Genomic DNA, 17,953 nt, shown 5'->3' with positions numbered 1-17,953 from the left:
TCTATGAGTGCTCTGAGAGAAGAACTCTCTAGTCTCCAGACTTGGCAGTGGCTACAGAGGCTGTTGACCTGGCTGTGTGGGTTGTGGCAGATTCCTGAGATTCCATTGACCAACTTCCAACCTTTCTTTTCCTCTTGTTTCCAGGCTGATTCCTCCACCTCATTGTTGTGAATTGACTTGTGTCCTCCCAAAAGCTATGTTGAAGTTCTAACCCCGGTACCTGTGAATGTGGCCATGTTTGGAAATAGGCTCTTTGCAGTTGTTAGTTATCAAGGTAAGATGAGATCATATTGGATTAGGATAGGCCCTTAATTCAACAGTTGGTGTCTTTATAAGAAAGTCATGTGAAAACAGACATAAGAGAACGTTACGTGAAGTCAGAGGCAGAGAATGTCAAGAACTGCTGGCAGCCACCAGCAACGAGGAGAGAGGCATGGAATGGATTCTCCCTGAGAGGCTTCACCAGCAACCACCCCTGCTGACACCTGGATTCTAGCTTCTAGAACTGTGAGCAAACACATTTCTGTGATTTAAAGCCATCCAGTTTGCTGTACTTTGTTACAGCAGCTCTAGGAAACAAACATATCCACTTTTAGCTGTTTCTAGGTCCTGAGCCTCTCAGGCATTCCTTCGAAAAGGCAAATCGATCTGGCTGGCTTCCTGTTGCTCTCCCCTTGTGCAGACATTTTGGGAGATTACTTCCTTCTTAGCTTCCAATATTTGAGGATGTCTTATCTCTACTTATGCTTTGTTTCCTTCAGAGTGTATAGATTTCTTTTAAAAAAAGAAATACAACTTTATTACTTCTAATCATACTTAATAGTATTAAATAAGTCAATAAAATGAGGTACCAAGGTGCTCATTTAAGAATTATCTCTATTAGGAAAAAAAAAATGGGATAACTGAATAAATTACAAGTCAATTGATTGGAAGAGTAGGCTGCCATTTCAAAGGATAATACGAAAGCCAGGCGCGGTGGCTCACACCTGTAATCCCGGCACTTTGGGAGGCCAAGGCAGGCATATCACTTGAGCTCAGGAGTTGGAGATCAGCCTGGGCAACATGGTGAAACCTCGTCTCTACAAAAACACAAAAAATTAGACAGGTGTGTTGGTGTGCGTCTGTAGTCCCAGCTACTCAGTAGGCTGAGGTAGGAGGATTGCTTGTGCCCAGAAGGCAGCGGTTGCGGTGAGCTGAGATTGTACCACTGCACTCCAGCCTACGTAATAGAGTGAGACACTGTCTCATAAAGAAAGGGAAAAAAAAGGCAGTGTAAAAATTATATACAAACACGGAAACATAAGAACTTTATGTTAAGTGACAAAGCAGAATACACTCATGCACCTGGTAAAAATGTGTTTGCATGTGGACAGCAGTATGAAGGGGTATCAGGAATAAGAGAATGTGAGGTTCTTGTTTCTCGCAAGTCTGCTCACGACAATTTAGGTATTCTCTAAGGTGATGTATATTTTCTTTACTGTTCTCATTTCCTTTTGATACCTCGACAGCAGAGTTTTTAACATTCACATATATTTATCCTTTCCTTCCTCCCTCCTTTCCTCCCACCCTTCCATCTTCTTTCCTACTTCTTCTGAAGAGAGCCGAAGAAGAGAGGGTCATGAAGAAAAGGTAAATAAGGTTTTAAAATATGTTCTCTAAAAAAACCAGAAAGTTATTTAAGGGATGAGAACATTCTAAGCCTTGTAAGGACTTGGGGTTAAGAGACATTAGCTTCATGATTCCAAAGCAGAAATGCTTTTAAAAAGAATTATGTATGTTGGTCAGCTGGATAAGGAGAATTTAAGATAAGAATTAAGATCTTATCGTAAATCTGTTCTCAAAAACCTTATTAGTAGGTATATTGTATTTTTCCATTGGATTCCAGCATTTTAATATGGATTCATGGCACTGTTTGAGCTCATAAAATACATATGAATAAGAATAGATTAATAGTAACATATAAATTAGTTTTTTTTTCAAAGTTGCATAAAATAAAACAAAGTCCATTTTATTTACCAAAAAATATACATAGAGCTGGTTGTTTATCAGGTCAGACTCCTTTTTGGAGGTGAAAAACATTAGGTATTCTGGAAGAACTTTGAGATATAGCGAAGGGTATGAGATGCCTTCACCTGCCAATTATGCATGATGTTGGAACAGGAACTTAACTACTCTGTTAATGAGCCCTCTTTGCTACTCAGAACTTCTTCCTACCCAGCACATTCTTTTTTTCTTTTTCTTTCTTTCTTTGTTTTAAAGAGATGGGATTTTGCTCTGTCACCAGGCTGGAGCACAGTAGTGCAATCATAGCTCACTGCAGCCTCGAACTCCTGTGCTCAAGCAATCCTCCCACCTCAGACTCCCAAGTAGCTGGCACTATAGGTATAGACCACCATGCCTGGCTAAGAATGGAGCATATTCTTAGTTGATGTTTGTACTGATTACTGTTAGACACTGGAGGATCCTAAGAGTTTTCCAAGTCATAGAAAGATTAAATTTTAATCAGGATAAATTTAGTATATTTTATTGCATTATAACTTCTTGAAATCATATGTATGCAATATACAGTATAAATTTATTGAAATCTACCTATGATATATGCTAGCTCCATCTCTTAATTTGAATATTAAAATAACTAGAGGACTATATTTTCTGACAATGCTGGATAAAAGAAAATTTAATGTGTTTCTTAGCTGAAAAAGTCAAAGCTCTGAAAAATTCATGGTTATTAACTGGTCCTTTACAGTAGCATTCAACTATCATGAGAATGAAACCACTTTCTAAAAATATATTATAGGCCATATACTCCAGCTTATGGGCAGGAATATAACAGTGTACATGCTGATGAAAGATTTTATATAGTCATGTGCCTCATAATGGCATTTCAGTCAATGATGGACCACATATACAACCATGGCTCCATAAGATTATAATACCATATTTCTACTGTACCTTTGCTATGTTTAAATATGTTTAGATGCACAAATATTTACCATTGTGATACAACTGCTTACAGTATTCAGTACAGTCAAATGCTGTACAGGTTTGTAGTCTGGGAGCAATAGGCTATTCCACATAGCCTAGATGTGTAGTAGGTTGTACCATATAGGTTTGTGCAAGTACACTCTGATGTTTGCATGATGAAATTGCCAAAGATGCATTTTTCAGAATGTATCCCCATTGTTAAGCAACACATGACTCTATTTCTAGGTGGTAACTACATGGCATTATATGCTTCATACATTCCACTGCTTATACTGCATCCCATCATTCACTTGTCTGTTTCTTCATTCCTTTGCTCAACAAACATTGGCTGAACAGCTCTAATGTGCTAGCACTATGCTAGGTCCCAGGAATATGGTGGCTCCAGGAAACCAATCTAATGGAGAAGAGACAGAAAGATAATCACATACAGAGTGTTTGGTTATAAAGAGGTGGAAACAGTGCCGTGGAATGTTGTGCGGAAGCAGAGGTTTTACAGAAGTGACAGCTCGGGTTGGTGTCTTCCAGGCAGATAAGAGAGCAAGGAGGCATGGGGAGAGGCCAGGGAAGATGGACCAAAGCGCTAGTGAGTCCTGTGCTTGGGGCAAAGGGTATCTGGCGAGAAAGTGGGCAGGGTGATAGGAGATGAGGCCAAGGAATAGGGGTGGGCTTCAGAATGAATGAGGGGGTTTCTGAATGCTAAACCAAGGACTCTGTAAGATATCTTACAGATGGTGATCGTAACTTGAGGTCTTTAAAGCAGGAAGATGCTGTGATCAGATTTTTATAAAATGGATCATTTTGTAAAAAATTTGGAAGGTAGACTGTAGCAGAGGGGCCTATAAATTACATAAAACCAATACTTTTGAATATTAATGTTTCTCTTCTATTCATATTTGACTAATAACACATAGAATATTTTCTGAGATAAACAGCCTTTACTATCTATCAGGAATCGGATTTGGGTACATTATTACGTAACAAGGACAATATTTTGAGAATAGTACCCAGTACATTTTCCATTCTGTTTAAATGGTGATGCCTGGGGCTCTTCTCCCATTATCTCAGTAGGCTTCCCTCTGTAAGGCAAATGGCAGTTCCCAGCTAGAAACAAGCTGCTATCATTCAGCTCTGAAAGAGAATAACCCTACAAGTAGCTTTGCATGGTGAAGGGGCTTTCTACATTTCAAAAATCTCTTTTCCCTATTAAGAACCAAGCCTGTCTAAGTTAGATCTTCAGGTTTTACTACAAAGCTCTAGAAAGAAGAACACAGAGGAGACCTCAGGCAAAGCAAAGTAAATGGAAATGTTAGAGAAGAGGGGGAGTAGGGAGAGGGGCAGGGAGAGAGAAGAGAGGAGAAAGACAGAGGGGAGAGAGAGGCAGAAAGAGGGGAGTGAGAGAAAGGGAGATCAGAAATGAGTAGTCCTGGCTTCACATTCCTTGGGGGATTAAACCCTAAAAGTGAGGGGAGGGCTTATATTTCAAATTTCAGAGCCTAATTCAGGAAAATAATAGAATTTTCCTAAAGCAAGTTGGCACCACCCAGGCAGCATATTAGAAAAGACTTGGGAAGTTGTGTGGACAGCAGGGTGAGGAGAAAGTAGTTGGGAGTTCATGGGTGCCATGGGGGGACTGAGCAAATGTCAAGAGATCCAGTCAGCTAGAACTGGCCAGGAAGCTGCTGGCGGTGGTGGAGGGGGCTTCTTAATAAGATGCTGCCACAAGGACCACAGACTTAAGCAGTCAGACCTAGTGGCCAGAGCCAGCACAATGTGCTCATCACACCCACGCCATAGTCACACGGGGCTGGCGCAGCATCACAGCCAGAGTCACTACCAGCCACCTCTCAGTGAACCCAGAAAGACTCAGCAGGCAGGATGTGTACCAGGGGTTCTTCTCCCAAAGGTGACAAAATCGTCACAACCATAGGTGAGTTCTTTGGTTCCTAGATGTCAGCTGGGGAAGAGAAAGAGCTCTGATTGGGAGCAATTCAAAATTTACTCCCTCCAAAGACCTGCTTTAACCAGAAGACATTGAAATACCTTAATAGTCAAGTTTAAATAGTAGTCCCTGAATACTGCTACCACCCTACTCCCCATCACTGGGAAAAAGTGGAGCCAGAAAGATCAGTTATAGAGAATATAGGAAGTTGTTCTCCTTCCTTCCTTCCTTGCTTCTGTCTTTCCTTCTTCCCTCCCTTCCCCTTTCCTCCCCTCCCCTCCCCTCCTCTCTTCTCCTTCCCTCCTTCCTTGCTTTTTCCCTCCCTCTCTCCCTCCCTATATTCCTCCCTTCCCTTCCTCTCTCCTCCTTTCTTCCTATATTTTTTGCATTATATATGATGCCATTCCATATATATCCCACTTTGTAAGGACAAGTAAGAAACTAGACCCAACTCTCTCTTCCTTTCATCCACAAAAATACTGAAAGTCATAAACACTTACAGGAAACTGATTTGGGTGTGTTTTTTTTTTTTTTGTAATATATAATGAAGTTGTTCTTAGGGAACACTGGATTGCTTTTAAAGTACTTTCATCAGTATCTAGAGAGTGTCCTGGAGTGGCACCTTACATCCTCTTTTCTAGTTTATTAATTTCTAACTCCCACTCTACTATTTTAACTATATTTTAAACTTTTCTCCCTTTTTTCCAGAGAGCATATTAATATTGCATCATGTGGAATGTATTTTTCAAAATGACCATTAAAAGTGAAGGCAGAGGCTGGGCATGGTGGCTCACACCTATAATCCCAGCACTTTGGGAGGCCGAGGCCTGCAGATCACTTGAAGTCAGGAGTTCAAGACCAGCCTGGCCAACATGGTGAAACTCTAAAAATACTAAACTCTAAAACTACTAAAAATACAAAAAATTAGCCAGGCGTGGTGGCAGGCATCTGTTATCCCAACTACTCGGGAGGTTGAGATAGGAGAATCGCTTGAACCTGGGAGTTGGAGATTGTGGTGAGCCGAGATTGTGCCATTGCACTCCAGCGTGGGCAACAAGAGCGAAACTCCGTCTCAAAAAAAAAAGGCACAACTCTTACCAAAATTTTCCTACTCTTAATGGAAAGAGAAAATTATTCTGGCGAGATGCTGGCCAGGTCACGTCCTTTTGCATTATCTGTGAAAAATTCCACTCCAAAATCAAAAGCTAGTTTAGGATGAGTTAAAAATCGGATTATAGGCATAATGAAAATTAAATCCCTCAGTCCTTAACAAACAAAAGATTTATAATGACTCTGCACCACTGACATTCTAGGTACACTGAGATTTGGTTGAGTTGAGAATGAAAATAAGGAGCCAGAACTTAGCTTGCTATTGCAGGGAAAAGCTCAGAATGATACTGTGACATGAAAGTTTCTGTTTATCCCTAAGGCTGGTGTGGCAATGACTTCAAAGTTTGATTGTGTCTTTGTTTTCTTCCCTCTTCCTTTTTTTTTCTCCAAAGATGTTGAGCAGCAGGGCTAATGGATCCCCAGCAGGGTGCAAAGACAGCAGAAAGCACAGGAATCAGATGTCAATGTATTCCTTCGAGATACCCTGCTAGGACACAGCTAACTAACCAGGGCTTGAGTCTTCTCTTGGGGAATGTGCTTCGATGGTTCCCTGCCCACTCTTGGCTTCCTGATTAAAAGGCTGTCACCCATTAATCACGACTTCATCCTGTTAACGATCATTTTTTCTTTCTTTCTCTCTCTCTCTCTGTCCTTCTCTGTCTCTCTCTCTCTTTAAGGAAAAGTCTGAAGATTTAAAAAAGATGAGCAAATTCCAAGAACTTGGATGGAAGCCTGGCCTACATCCTTATTAGATAACTATCCATCGATCTGGGACTGTTCTGTGCGTGTGTCCTACCCACCTGGCATGTTGGGAGAGCTAAATCAATGCCACAATGACATGCTGTCTTTCTCCACTTGAGATTGAAGCAGTCAGCCTCTCTCACTGACAATACATATGGTAAAGAGGGCCTGCTCATCGTTTTTTCTGTTTTATTTATATATTTTAATATATTTTCTGTCAGTGACTTTCTGTTAGTCTCAAGATTACTTAGATAACTTTCTAATGAATAGATTTTGGAGAAGGGGGAGTTCCTTATTGTTTTCCCTCAATGTAGTAAAAAATTGAGTGGAACTTGGAGTTATCTCAGAGATAAGAGTTCTGATTTTAAATGCAATGGGCATTCGAAATATAGTGGTGTGGGTTGCCAACTAGGGACATAAATAAGTAGCCCTTCAGGCACCTGAGAATAGTGATAATCTTCACCCTTTGCTTGGAGATGGGCCAATCTCAGCAAACAGGAGCACAAACAGAAAAGTGCTTTATTTATTTGATATTTGACAAGCACAACCCTTTTAAAACCGTAAAGTAAAACCGAACTACCCAGTGAAAGTCAATGAAGTAGAAAAACTTGGATGCGAAATTCGCTGTTCTGCCCCACTACCTTACCCAGGAGCCTCTGGCTGTGGGGTGCCCTGGGTCAACCCCCACCCTCTTTAGACTCCAACTCTCTCCAAGCTCTTCCACCTGCAGGAAGATCCCAGCTCTCTCTATGAACTTGCTTGCCTTGTGCTCTACATGAGGTTCTTGCCCACCCAACCTTGTCCTACCTTGGGGTTGGGGCCTTGGTTGTTAGAGGGGACATGCTTTGTCTCATGTGTAATCCTTGGTATCCTATGCCTAGACCAACGTGGTAAAGTGAAGCTGAATTCTTATGCTGTATTTCAGACCAATCACATCAGGGATTCCTACCACCTGCACACTTCCCACTTGCCTTTGATCCTCCCAGCCTCCTTATTATTGCATTTTTATGTTCAAAACCCCAAACTGGCCTTTCACTGAGTTGTCGCAGTGAATGTTGTCACATCAGTGACCCTCCTGGCTTGTCACTTCCTCAAGATGTTGTGTCTTCCCGTTAATGGTGATTCCTGCCCACTGACTAATCCAATTTCAGTTTGAAAGCACCAATAGTTTATGTGAGATTCTACAGTTAAATAGTGGAGGGAAGGGAGAACATTGCATGAGATGAAATAAAATAGGACCCTCAGAGAGGATACTTAAAATCACCCTACAAAGTTTTAGTTTGAGGGCTCTTAAAATGGTTGGTTTCAAAGCCTTATAAAAAAAGCTTACAAATGAAATGAGATCTTTTTTCACTTAGTGATGATAAGGAATCAAAAAGAGCAAGATTTTAACTCCCTGTTAAATGAGAAGATACAGCAGCAAGTATGAATATGAGCTTCTGTAAATAGCTCCTTCCATATTCCCTTTAGCAGGACATGCCTCTCCCAATTTGGTTAAATAATAAAAAATGGTGCAAGAAATTTCCATCAGAGGTGGAACAGGGCAGCAGAAAGTTCACTACACCAAAACAAAGGTCATGGGTGAGCAGGACACAACTCTAATTTGGTGGGAGCATCACTCAATCTTTCTATACATTAATTACCTGCAGCTGAAAATAGCAGAGGTATCTAACCCACAGATAAGTAGTAAAGTAAAACAGATGTGAAAAACCAGGATGATGTGTAATGTGAAGGGATAATATTACTCCCTAAATGCTAGAAACTGCTATTTTCAATTTAAATTCAAGTAACTTCCTATGTAACTTAAAGATTTCAAAGCATTTAATAGGAAGCATAAGATAAGCCCTAAGGATGGTGAATCGGTAATAAAACAACGAAATTAACATGGAAAACCATATGAGGATCCTTTACAGCCTTTCCTTTAACCAATCACATAGGAAGAGTGTGGAGACTTTAAGTTCACTCCAAAATAGCTTTGCAAACTAGTACCAAAACTTAATCAGCTTCCCACTCCAATACATGTCTTCATCCTCCTAAGCTTTACCCAAAATGAAAAGAATGTAGTAATTGCACAAATAATTTATTCATTCCATTTATTGCCTAAGTGGGCACACAAAACTGAATAACATTAAAAAATAATTCAACGTGTATAGTCAAGGTCAATTTCGCAAAGTAAGACATACCTGACCCAAAAGTTGTTGGGCTTTGCCCATAGGACCCCGCCTATTCAGAGACATTGAGGATGGGAGGAGCAGACAGGAAGAAAAGACAGTTGAGGATCCCCTTATAATAAAGTATACATTATTTTCTATTTTGTTTGCCCAATCTTTCATAATTAAATAAAAGAACATTTTGTTCCATGTATAACCAAAATAAGCAATTATATATTATTTTAAAACTTTGCCTGATTTTATGGTATCATGTATTTAATGGGTAATGTTATAGTTATTAAAAAGTACATATCGCCTTCAAGACAGTATTCTAAGTTTGTTGGCTTTTTTTCAGGGTTCTGTGACAGGGCCCAGCAGTTCCTAAAAGTGCTGAAAACGAAGTGGTAGATGAGCTTGAACTTGATGGTTTTGAGGTCCTTAAAAAACAATACTGCGTTTTTAATGGGGTTACATAGGGTGAGGAGCTAAAGAGCTTTTTCTTTCCCTGCATGTTTCTCACTTTGAAGTTAGAAAAGCAGCTCAATCTGATTGAGCTAGGTTGGGGGTAAAGAACTCGCCAGGTTTTTACAAATGAAAGCAAATGCTTAGAAGTAGAATTAAAAGCCAATGTACACTAAACTGTTAGTGTTAACTGATGCCAGCCCGATCCTACTCAAAAAGTGGAGTGTGAACCATTCAAAGCAATACTTTTCTCCTTTCAGAAGGAGAGGCCTACACACCAGGTAGCAGAGCAGGAACCATCAGGGCATCTCACTCAAAACTCACTGGTTGGGATTTACCGCATGCATCTCAGAGACAGGTAGATTTTGAACGGGGAGGTATGTCACAAAACATCCGGCTCAGACCATGGGGTCGGAGCAGAACACCATGTTTCATGGAATTCTCATGTTTTACATGATATTAATAAAGAAAATTTGTAAAAAAAAAAAAAAAAAAAAAGAAAGAAAGAAAAGATTTCCATGATCAAATATGTTTGAGAAATTGAGTTGATCAAGTTTAAATAAGTTTCTTGGGCCTGTGAGCTTTTTTTGAACAGATAGTTCTTAGATGATGTCTGGATGTTTATGTTCTTTGGGACACAGTTTGGGAGACAGCAAATAAAATATTATTATCCCTGGTTTACAGATGAGGGAGTGGAGGCCTATGGAGATTATGTCCTAGAAGGCGAAGAACACGGGTCTGCAGCCTCCTACCCAGCCAGGGACCAGTCAGAAATCCAAGAAAAGACAAACTGCAGCTAGAGCTCCCAGCAATGTACATATCCTGGAAAGGTCTCCTAAAATGAGTGCTTTTGAAAAGTACACACTTTTCCTTTTCTGATTCAGTCAGGACATGTAGGCCCTCCCAAATCAAAGTACCTGATACAAAGGCATGCAGATGCTATCAATCCACTCGAGTTGCAACCGAGGCAGTTCATCTTTCCGGTTCCGATCAAAAATAGCCTAGAATGGGGTTGGTGGGGAGAGAACTTTGCTTTATTACACCAAAGTATTTTACAGGGTGCTTTGTCAAACACTTTGCTGCAATGATCCGTTTTTTACAAACTGAACCCTTCACAAATCACAATCAATCTTTACACGTACTTTCTTTTCCTTTATCTATGATAGAAATAAAATGTTTTTTACCTCTTTTTATGATATTTGTAAGCAAATTTACTTGAACTTTATAGTGTGCAACTTCTTGGGGCAAAAATCTGTCTTCAAATATAAGTAACTGCTACTAAATCAAGTCATCAGGTCACTGGGAATTGCGTACAAGTCAAGGGGAAAGGAATATGTTTTACTGCCACAAAAATAATGCAGGCTTTTATTTCTATAGTGAGAGGTTGGGATAGAGTGGGACAGATTGGAAAATATACTTAAAAGCAATTTTATTTTAAATAGAAACCATTTATATTAATTTTTCAGGGTGAGGGGTTGATTTGGAAATTACATATGTTTTTCAGTAAGGTTCTATCATTAATAATTTTTAAATATTTATCTATCATTGTATGGATGATGGTAGGTGGCACTCATTATCTCTTCATTCTCAGCCCTTAAACTTTATGATGTTATAATGTTCGAGATAGTTTAGGTATATTTTTGAGAAAAATAAATAACATTTTTCTGTTGGGCAGACTTAAGGGAAACAATCAATTGGAATTTTAGTGTTAAAATTAATTCACTGAACAAACACTGCCAATTCTATGCCAGTGAGACTGTCCCTCCCTTCATTCTTAAGGAGTCAGGCCCAGGGTTGAGAAGCTCCCTTGTGCCCTTACTTATCTAGAAGACTGGGCTATCTAGTTATAACTTGCCCTCCCTTAATGTCATACAGTAAGTTTTGTCTTTCCTCTATATAAAATGTGGCATTCACATCATTTTGGTGTCCTTATAGGTCATGAGGGTGGAGCCAAGCAATCCCTTGGTCCAGAGATGTTGGAAAATCCTGCATCCTTCAGATGTATGAAGAAGAGTGGGAGTGGACGGGGCAGAAACCACTAGCTGCCAAATCTGAGGAAAATATCTCCAAATTGGGGAGATGGCCACTGATTCCCACAGGTCTTCTCATCATGGTCTTGCAGTGGGAGATGGGAAAAATCAGGAAAGAAGATTGGAATTTGGAGAAAATTGTGAAAATATGTTGGAGAGAGGGATAGTTCTTGTGAACAATATGAGTCTTGGTCCAAAATGTTTCTTTACAGCTGGGTACAGTGGCTCATGCATGTAATCCTACTTTGGGAGGTTGAGGCAGGAGGATCACTTGAGCTCAAGAGTTCAAGACCAGCCTGGACAACAGAGTGAGGCCCCTGTCTCTACAAGAAAAAAAAAAAAAAAAAAAGAATTAGCCAGCTGTGGTGGCATACACCAGTACTCCCAGCTACTCAGGAGGCTGAAGTGAAAAGTTTGCTTAAGTTCAAGAGCTCGAGGGTGCAATGAGCCACAACTGCGTCATTGCACTCTAGCCTGGGTGACAGTGAGACTCTGCCTCAAAAATAAATAAATAAATAAACAAAATATCCCTTTAAAAAATATTATTCTGGGCTGGGCACAGTGGTTCACACCTGTAGTTCTAGCAGTTTTTGAGGCCAAGCCAGGAGGATCACTTGAGGTCAGGAGTTTGAGACCAGCCTGGCCAACATGGCAAAACCCTGTCGCCACAGGCAAAAAATTAGCCAGGCATGGTGGTGGGCACCTGTAATCTCAGCTACCTGGGAGGCTAAGGCAGGAGAATAACTTGAACCTGGGAGGCAGAGGTTACAATGAGCCAAGATTGTGCCACTGCACTCCAGCCTGGGAGACTCCGTCTCAAAAAAAAAAAAAAAAAAAAAGAATTATGTCTTATTTTCTCTATAGTTCACTTTGCGATCTAAAATTTTTTATTTATTTAATTACTCCATTTCTAGTGGATATTAGAAAGTTACTTTTTAAAAAATGCAGTGATTTTTAATATATTTATAAAGTTGTGCAACAATCACTACAATTATAGAACATTATTATCACCCTCAAAGAAACCACATACCATTAGCAGTCAGTCTTGTTTTTTCCCAAACTCCCAGCCTTAGGCAACCACTAATCTATTTTCTGTATCTATGCACTTGCTTATTCTGCACATTTTCATATAAATTGAATCTTATGATATGTGGTCTTTTGTGACTGGCTTCTTTCACTTAGCATAATGTTTTCAAGCTTTATCCATGTAGCATGCATCAGTACTTCATTTTTGTTGCCAAATAATATTTCATTGTATAGATGTTTTATTTATTTGTTCATCAGTTGATTGACGTTTGACTTGCTTCCAGGACATTATGAATAATAGCTGTGAACATTCACATACAAGTTTTGTGTGGATGTAAGTTTTCATTTCTTTTGGGGAAATACCTAGAGGTAGAATTTCTAAGTCATATGGTAACTCTGTTTAGCTTTTGAGGAACTGACAAGCTGTTTTTCAAAGCAGCTCCACCATTTTACATTGTATGAGGTTCCAGTTTTTCCACAGCCTCACCCAGTACTTGTTATTGTCTGTCTTTTTTGCTATAGCCATCTTAGTGGCTGTGAAGTGATATCTCATTGTAGTTTCAGTTTCATTTCCCTGATGACTAATGATTTTGAGCATCTTTTCATGTGCTTTGTGTCCATTTACATATTTTCTTTGGAGATATGTCTGTTCAGATCCTTTGCCTATGTTTTAAATTGAGTTCTCTGTCTTTCTATTGTTCAGTTACAATAGAATATTGTATTCTAGATACTTGAACCATAAAAGATATATGATTTGCAAATATTTTCCTGTAATATGGGTTGTCTCTTCACTTTCTTGATAGTGTCCTTTGATCCATGAAAGTTTTTAATTTTGATAAAGTTCAATTTAATTTTTTTTTTTTTTTTGAGACAGTCTTGCTCTATTGCCCAGGCTGGAGTGCAGTGGTGCAATGTGGCTCACTGCAACCTCTGCCTCCCGGGTTCAAGTGATTCTCCTGCCTCAACCTCCCAAGTAGCAGGGATTACAGGTGCCCACCACCACCCCTGGCTAATTTTTGTATTTTTAGTAGAGTTGCGGTTTCACCATGTTGTCCAGGCTGGCCTCGAACTCCTGACCTCAAGTGATCAGCCCACCTTGGCCTCCCAAAGTGCTGGAATTACAGGCACCAGCCACCTCTCCTAGCTGTCCAATTTAATTTTAATGAAGTTCAGTTCAACATCTCTGGACCAACATCTCTGGGTCATCTTATCTTTTGCCTCCTTTGCTTTTGGTTTCATATTTAAGACACCATGGATAACCCCAATCCAGAAGATTTATACCTATATTTTCTTCTAGTTTTATCATTTTAGCCCTTACATTTAAGTGTATGATCCATTTTGAGTTTATTTCAGGGTATGCTGAGAGGTAGGGAACTAATTTCATTTTTTTTTTTATTTCCTGATCAACAGCTGTGAAATAACTTCATTCTTTTGCCTGTGGATAAAAGTTGTCCCTAAGCCATTGTTGAAAAGATGTTATCTTGGCACCCATGTTGAACATCAGTTGACCATAATTGTAAGGGGTTTATTTTTGGACTAGTCACTTCTTAATCAATGCTTGATGAGAGAAAAATGAGTGTGAGGCCCCACACAGTGCTGAACTTCACAGCGTTTTGCATCTCATAAAATGAGTATTAGTAATTATTTATTTCATGTCTACATTCCCCACCAGTTGACATGGTCCTTGAGGGCAGGGAAGGTAGTGTCTTACTAATTGCTGGATACACAGTGCCTTGCTTCATGCCCAACACATGGGGGCACTCAGACTTTCCTAACTGACTCACTGCTTCCAGTCCTGACCCTCTGGCTGTGAGCAGAATAGCCTTTATCTTCATGAAGTGACTCCCATGACATCTGGGACCATGATACCTGAGGAGGCTGGCTCCAGGACAGTTTTCTTCCTACATATCAAGGGATAATGGGCACAGCAGGTGTCAGCTCTGGGTGCATGCATTTACAAATATTTCTGGAAAAGAACGGACGACTAACCCTGCCACATCAGCCAGGCCTCCCTGAGGAGATGGTCATCAGTGGTGATCTGTAGTCTTTGTGAGAAGACAGGAGCATTTACAGCTATGTTTCTACCACAAAATTAATTTCATTTATGTCTGCAGAAAATGCCTTACCTGAGCCTACAGATAAAGTCTCCTTAGTGCTACGCTACTGCATCTGCCAGCTCACCGGTGCTGGCAATTGACTCATATTTTTTTTCATTTAATTAAATGACCTGTGGTATTGCTGCATTAAAAACCCTTCAGAGTATGCCTCTGAAACAGTTTTTAAAGGGGGAAAAGCTTTTATTTGAAAGTAGATATGAGAGAATTTGGGTCATACTAGATTTTATACATTAACTGTATGTATCCCAAGCTAATATTTTTTATTTTTATGACAAAATTTGGTAACACCACCAAAAAAAGGGATGTTTTGAAAACTAAGTCAGTGTTGCTTTGAAAACTCAAATAACTGGTGTGTGTGTGTCAACCTATATAGCCTCCTGACCTTTGTACATAAGCAACCGATTAAGAATAGTCAAAATTAGTAAGACTGTGCGTTCTGACTTCAAGCAGGTGAAACTATTCAAACTAGGAGATAGTTCTTTTGCTTTTCCTTGTTTTTAAATGCCAGCAAAGAAGGATGTCTTAAAATTTGAAGATCTTATAAATACCTCCAAATGTTCAAGCTCAGTTAATTTGGGTTCTTACAAACAGACATTCTTGATAATAGATACATTCCTTGGGTGTCATTGAATCTATCGTGCTATGCCAGGTTTTAAAATGCTTTGCACCACTCTCAGAGTCATTGGGTTATATGTTTTTAGCTAATCATTGCGTTATATGTTTTTAGCTAATCTTTGGGTTATATGTTTTTAGCTAATCATTGGTTAGTAATAAAGAGCTAATCATCAGGTTATGCTTTTAGCTAATCATTGGTTAGTTATATATTTTTAGCTAATCACTGCCTGCCTTGAGGTGGTGACTGAGGCAGTTATGTCTTCTGTATTCTTATGCTTAAAAATAGCATCATCTTGAGCCTACAGTAAGCACTTAAGCAACAATTGAACAGGTGAGTCCAATATAAATCGGGTTCCAATCATCAGCACCTAGTTCCCCAGGTGAAACTTTTTCATTTTACAGACAAAGGAAAGAATCAGAGATTTGCAATGATTTGCTTTTGGGATTTTGAAAAGTTGGAAATTGGAAAATAAAATCTAGCTTCTCAAAGCTGGACAGCCTGCCTTTAATTTTTGCTGTATAGTATTTCTATTCTAAAGTAGGCATACATGAAATGCCAGCACTGGGTTTTGAATTATTCAGATTCCACTTTGCTCATCCTCCCTCGTGCCTACTTGTCCCACTGTGGGTGCACAGGAAATGCTTGTTAAGTAGCTTACCACTCTTAATCAGAAACCTGGGAATAAGAGTGTTTAGCATTTAAGTTTAATTAAGGTTTTAAACTTTCAGGAGTGCTTCCTTAAACCCATTTTCAGTCTTTCCCATTTCCAACTTGTAATTTGGAGTTGTTTTTGAAAATGTCATTCAAAAGGGTAAATACATGATAATTAAAGGATGAAACTCACTGAAGGAGTAAGTTTGAGTTCTGATCTCTCTCGATCTCCTTGTTCGAAGAACTCGCTCGTTACAAGTTCTGCCACCTGAAACATAAATATTTTAATTCAAGCTTATGTGTAATTTATCACGAGACTCAGAAGTTCTTTCTTGCTTATGTATTTAGTGATCCTCATCAACACAGACAATCATTTAAAAAGCTTATGAGGAAGTGAGTATATTAACCTTTTATGTTTGAAGGTGTTACAGAACTTAATGAAACTGATTTCCTTTTAATCAGGAGAACTTCTGCAATGTGATTTTAAATGCATGCCAACAATATCCCACAGCACAGCTTCCATATTTGGGATGAGGCAATAGATTACCGGCTTCAAAGTGGGAAAAGTTCTTATACAGAAAAGTGAAGCAAATATTCATTTAATAATAATGTATAATTATCATTATATTATGTAATGATAGTTTAGCCAACTTTTGATTGTTTCTATGTCGATTCTTAATTTTGCTGCATACTTTTATGTTAGCCCAGCTTCATCTTGCCACAAAACTCCTCAACTTCCTCCCTACCAATATTTGTGTGCACTCTGGGAGGGATAACCCCAGGGCACATCCTCTGCTTCCTACTGTTGCAATCAATCAAGAGGCAGGACTAATGCTAGATTCACTATTCACAGCAGACTTTTACAGTAGGTCACGGTATAGTTTGAAGAGCGTGACTTGGTCTTCAGGCTGTCTGGATCTACGCACTAAAAGTGTTAATTTATGGTAGGGTCTAGTTGGTACAAGGACAATGGGACACTTGTTCTACCTTAAACCTGAAATAGAGACTTATATTTTTCTACTTTTAATCCATTAGCTTGGGTGATCAGCAGCTACCGATTATTGCCAAGCTAAACAGATTTCCTTTTTCTTTTCTGCAACTTCACTTCTCAGGATAGTTTGTGGGAAGCAAATTGATATAACAGATTAAATGTTGATCAACAGTACTATGGTGTGCATCTAGAAAATTTTTGAGATGAACTAGCTGGATTTAAAACATGCTGGAAGAGTAGAATAAATCCCAGACAACTTCATGGCAAGAGGACCTGGATACCAAACTAATTTTTCTCTATGCCAGGTTCTTATGAAGATAAGGTTCTTAAACCTGGCAAAGATGAGACAGTTTAATTTTGGTGAAGTGCATAGTATCAAGATAATTTAACTCCACTGATCTCTCAAGAGATTTGGTCAACCACACAGATCATAGATAAAACCGAAACACAACATTAAACACACACGCACAGACACACAGACACACACACACACACACAAATCTTAGAGTAGCATGTGTACAGTCACATACAAAGAAATCAAATATCCAGTAAGCTCAGATTTCTAATATTTCTAATAAGAAACATGGGCCCCTTTCAAGAATTCAACTGCATAAAACTAGTTGGAACTGACTGAAAAATCCCTTTACCCCAACCTCTGGCTCACTTGTATATGTGCCTGTTTTCTTGGATTCAATTCACTTGTCTCCTCTCCAATCTCTCCTGCTACCCTGCATTTCAGCACACCAGGCTTCTCTCTTCTTTCTCTGGCTTTCCTTTGAAGAAGAAATGGTCCCCTAAGGGTATGGCCTTATTTATTCAGTTCCCAGAACTCTCCCTCAGGTTGCTCTGAGCTAGGTCTTTTGCATTAAAGAATGTAAATGTGCACATCAGGCACTTCAAGGTGGGAGTCCTGCATAGGTCTGTAGCCCCTGGAAGGCAAAGAAATTAAAACAAAATTCTGTCATTGCTGTTTCTCAAGTGGTCCTTGGTATCTCCCCAGTGCTCCTTTCACAACTTAGCTTGCATAACTGCTTTGTTTGTATTTAAAAACCCAATCAGGAACATTAAGTTGTTCCTGATTGAATTTTTTATTAAAGAAGGAAATTGAGATGCTAATCAGGCCTTGGGGGAATCA

General features: G+C 39.3%; 2 protein-coding genes and 1 long non-coding RNA gene across 6 annotated transcripts in view; 2 read left to right on the top strand and 1 right to left on the bottom strand.

Moving 5' to 3' along the window:
- The window catches only part of RBM45 (RNA binding motif protein 45), a 485,504-nt gene that overhangs the window by 72,802 nt on the left and 394,749 nt on the right, over positions 1-17,953 (top strand). The window lies entirely within an intron of this gene.
- PDE11A (phosphodiesterase 11A) overlaps positions 1-17,953 on the bottom strand; it is a 385,263-nt gene that overhangs the window by 23,236 nt on the left and 344,074 nt on the right. Inside the window, exons 18-19 of the mRNA XM_032292833.1 lie at positions 16,021-16,095; positions 10,305-10,388 (exon numbers count right to left, since the gene is read on the bottom strand). Of these exons, the coding sequence (XP_032148724.1) occupies positions 10,305-10,388; positions 16,021-16,095 (159 nt within the window). The remainder of the gene's footprint in view (positions 1-10,304; positions 10,389-16,020; positions 16,096-17,953) is intronic.
- On the top strand, positions 138-11,660 carry LOC116561102. Its single transcript, XR_004273290.1, has 5 exons — positions 138-274; positions 1,598-1,629; positions 6,712-6,932; positions 10,072-10,200; positions 11,323-11,660. It is a non-coding gene; the product is annotated as an uncharacterized LOC116561102 (long non-coding RNA).

The sequence above is a fragment of the Sapajus apella genome, unplaced genomic scaffold (genome assembly GCF_009761245.1).
Source record: "Sapajus apella isolate SASKATOON/1434 unplaced genomic scaffold, GSC_monkey_1.0 scaffold28, whole genome shotgun sequence".
Lineage (NCBI taxonomy): Eukaryota > Metazoa > Chordata > Mammalia > Primates > Cebidae > Sapajus > Sapajus apella.
This window is presented reverse-complemented; position numbering and strand designations above follow the sequence as displayed.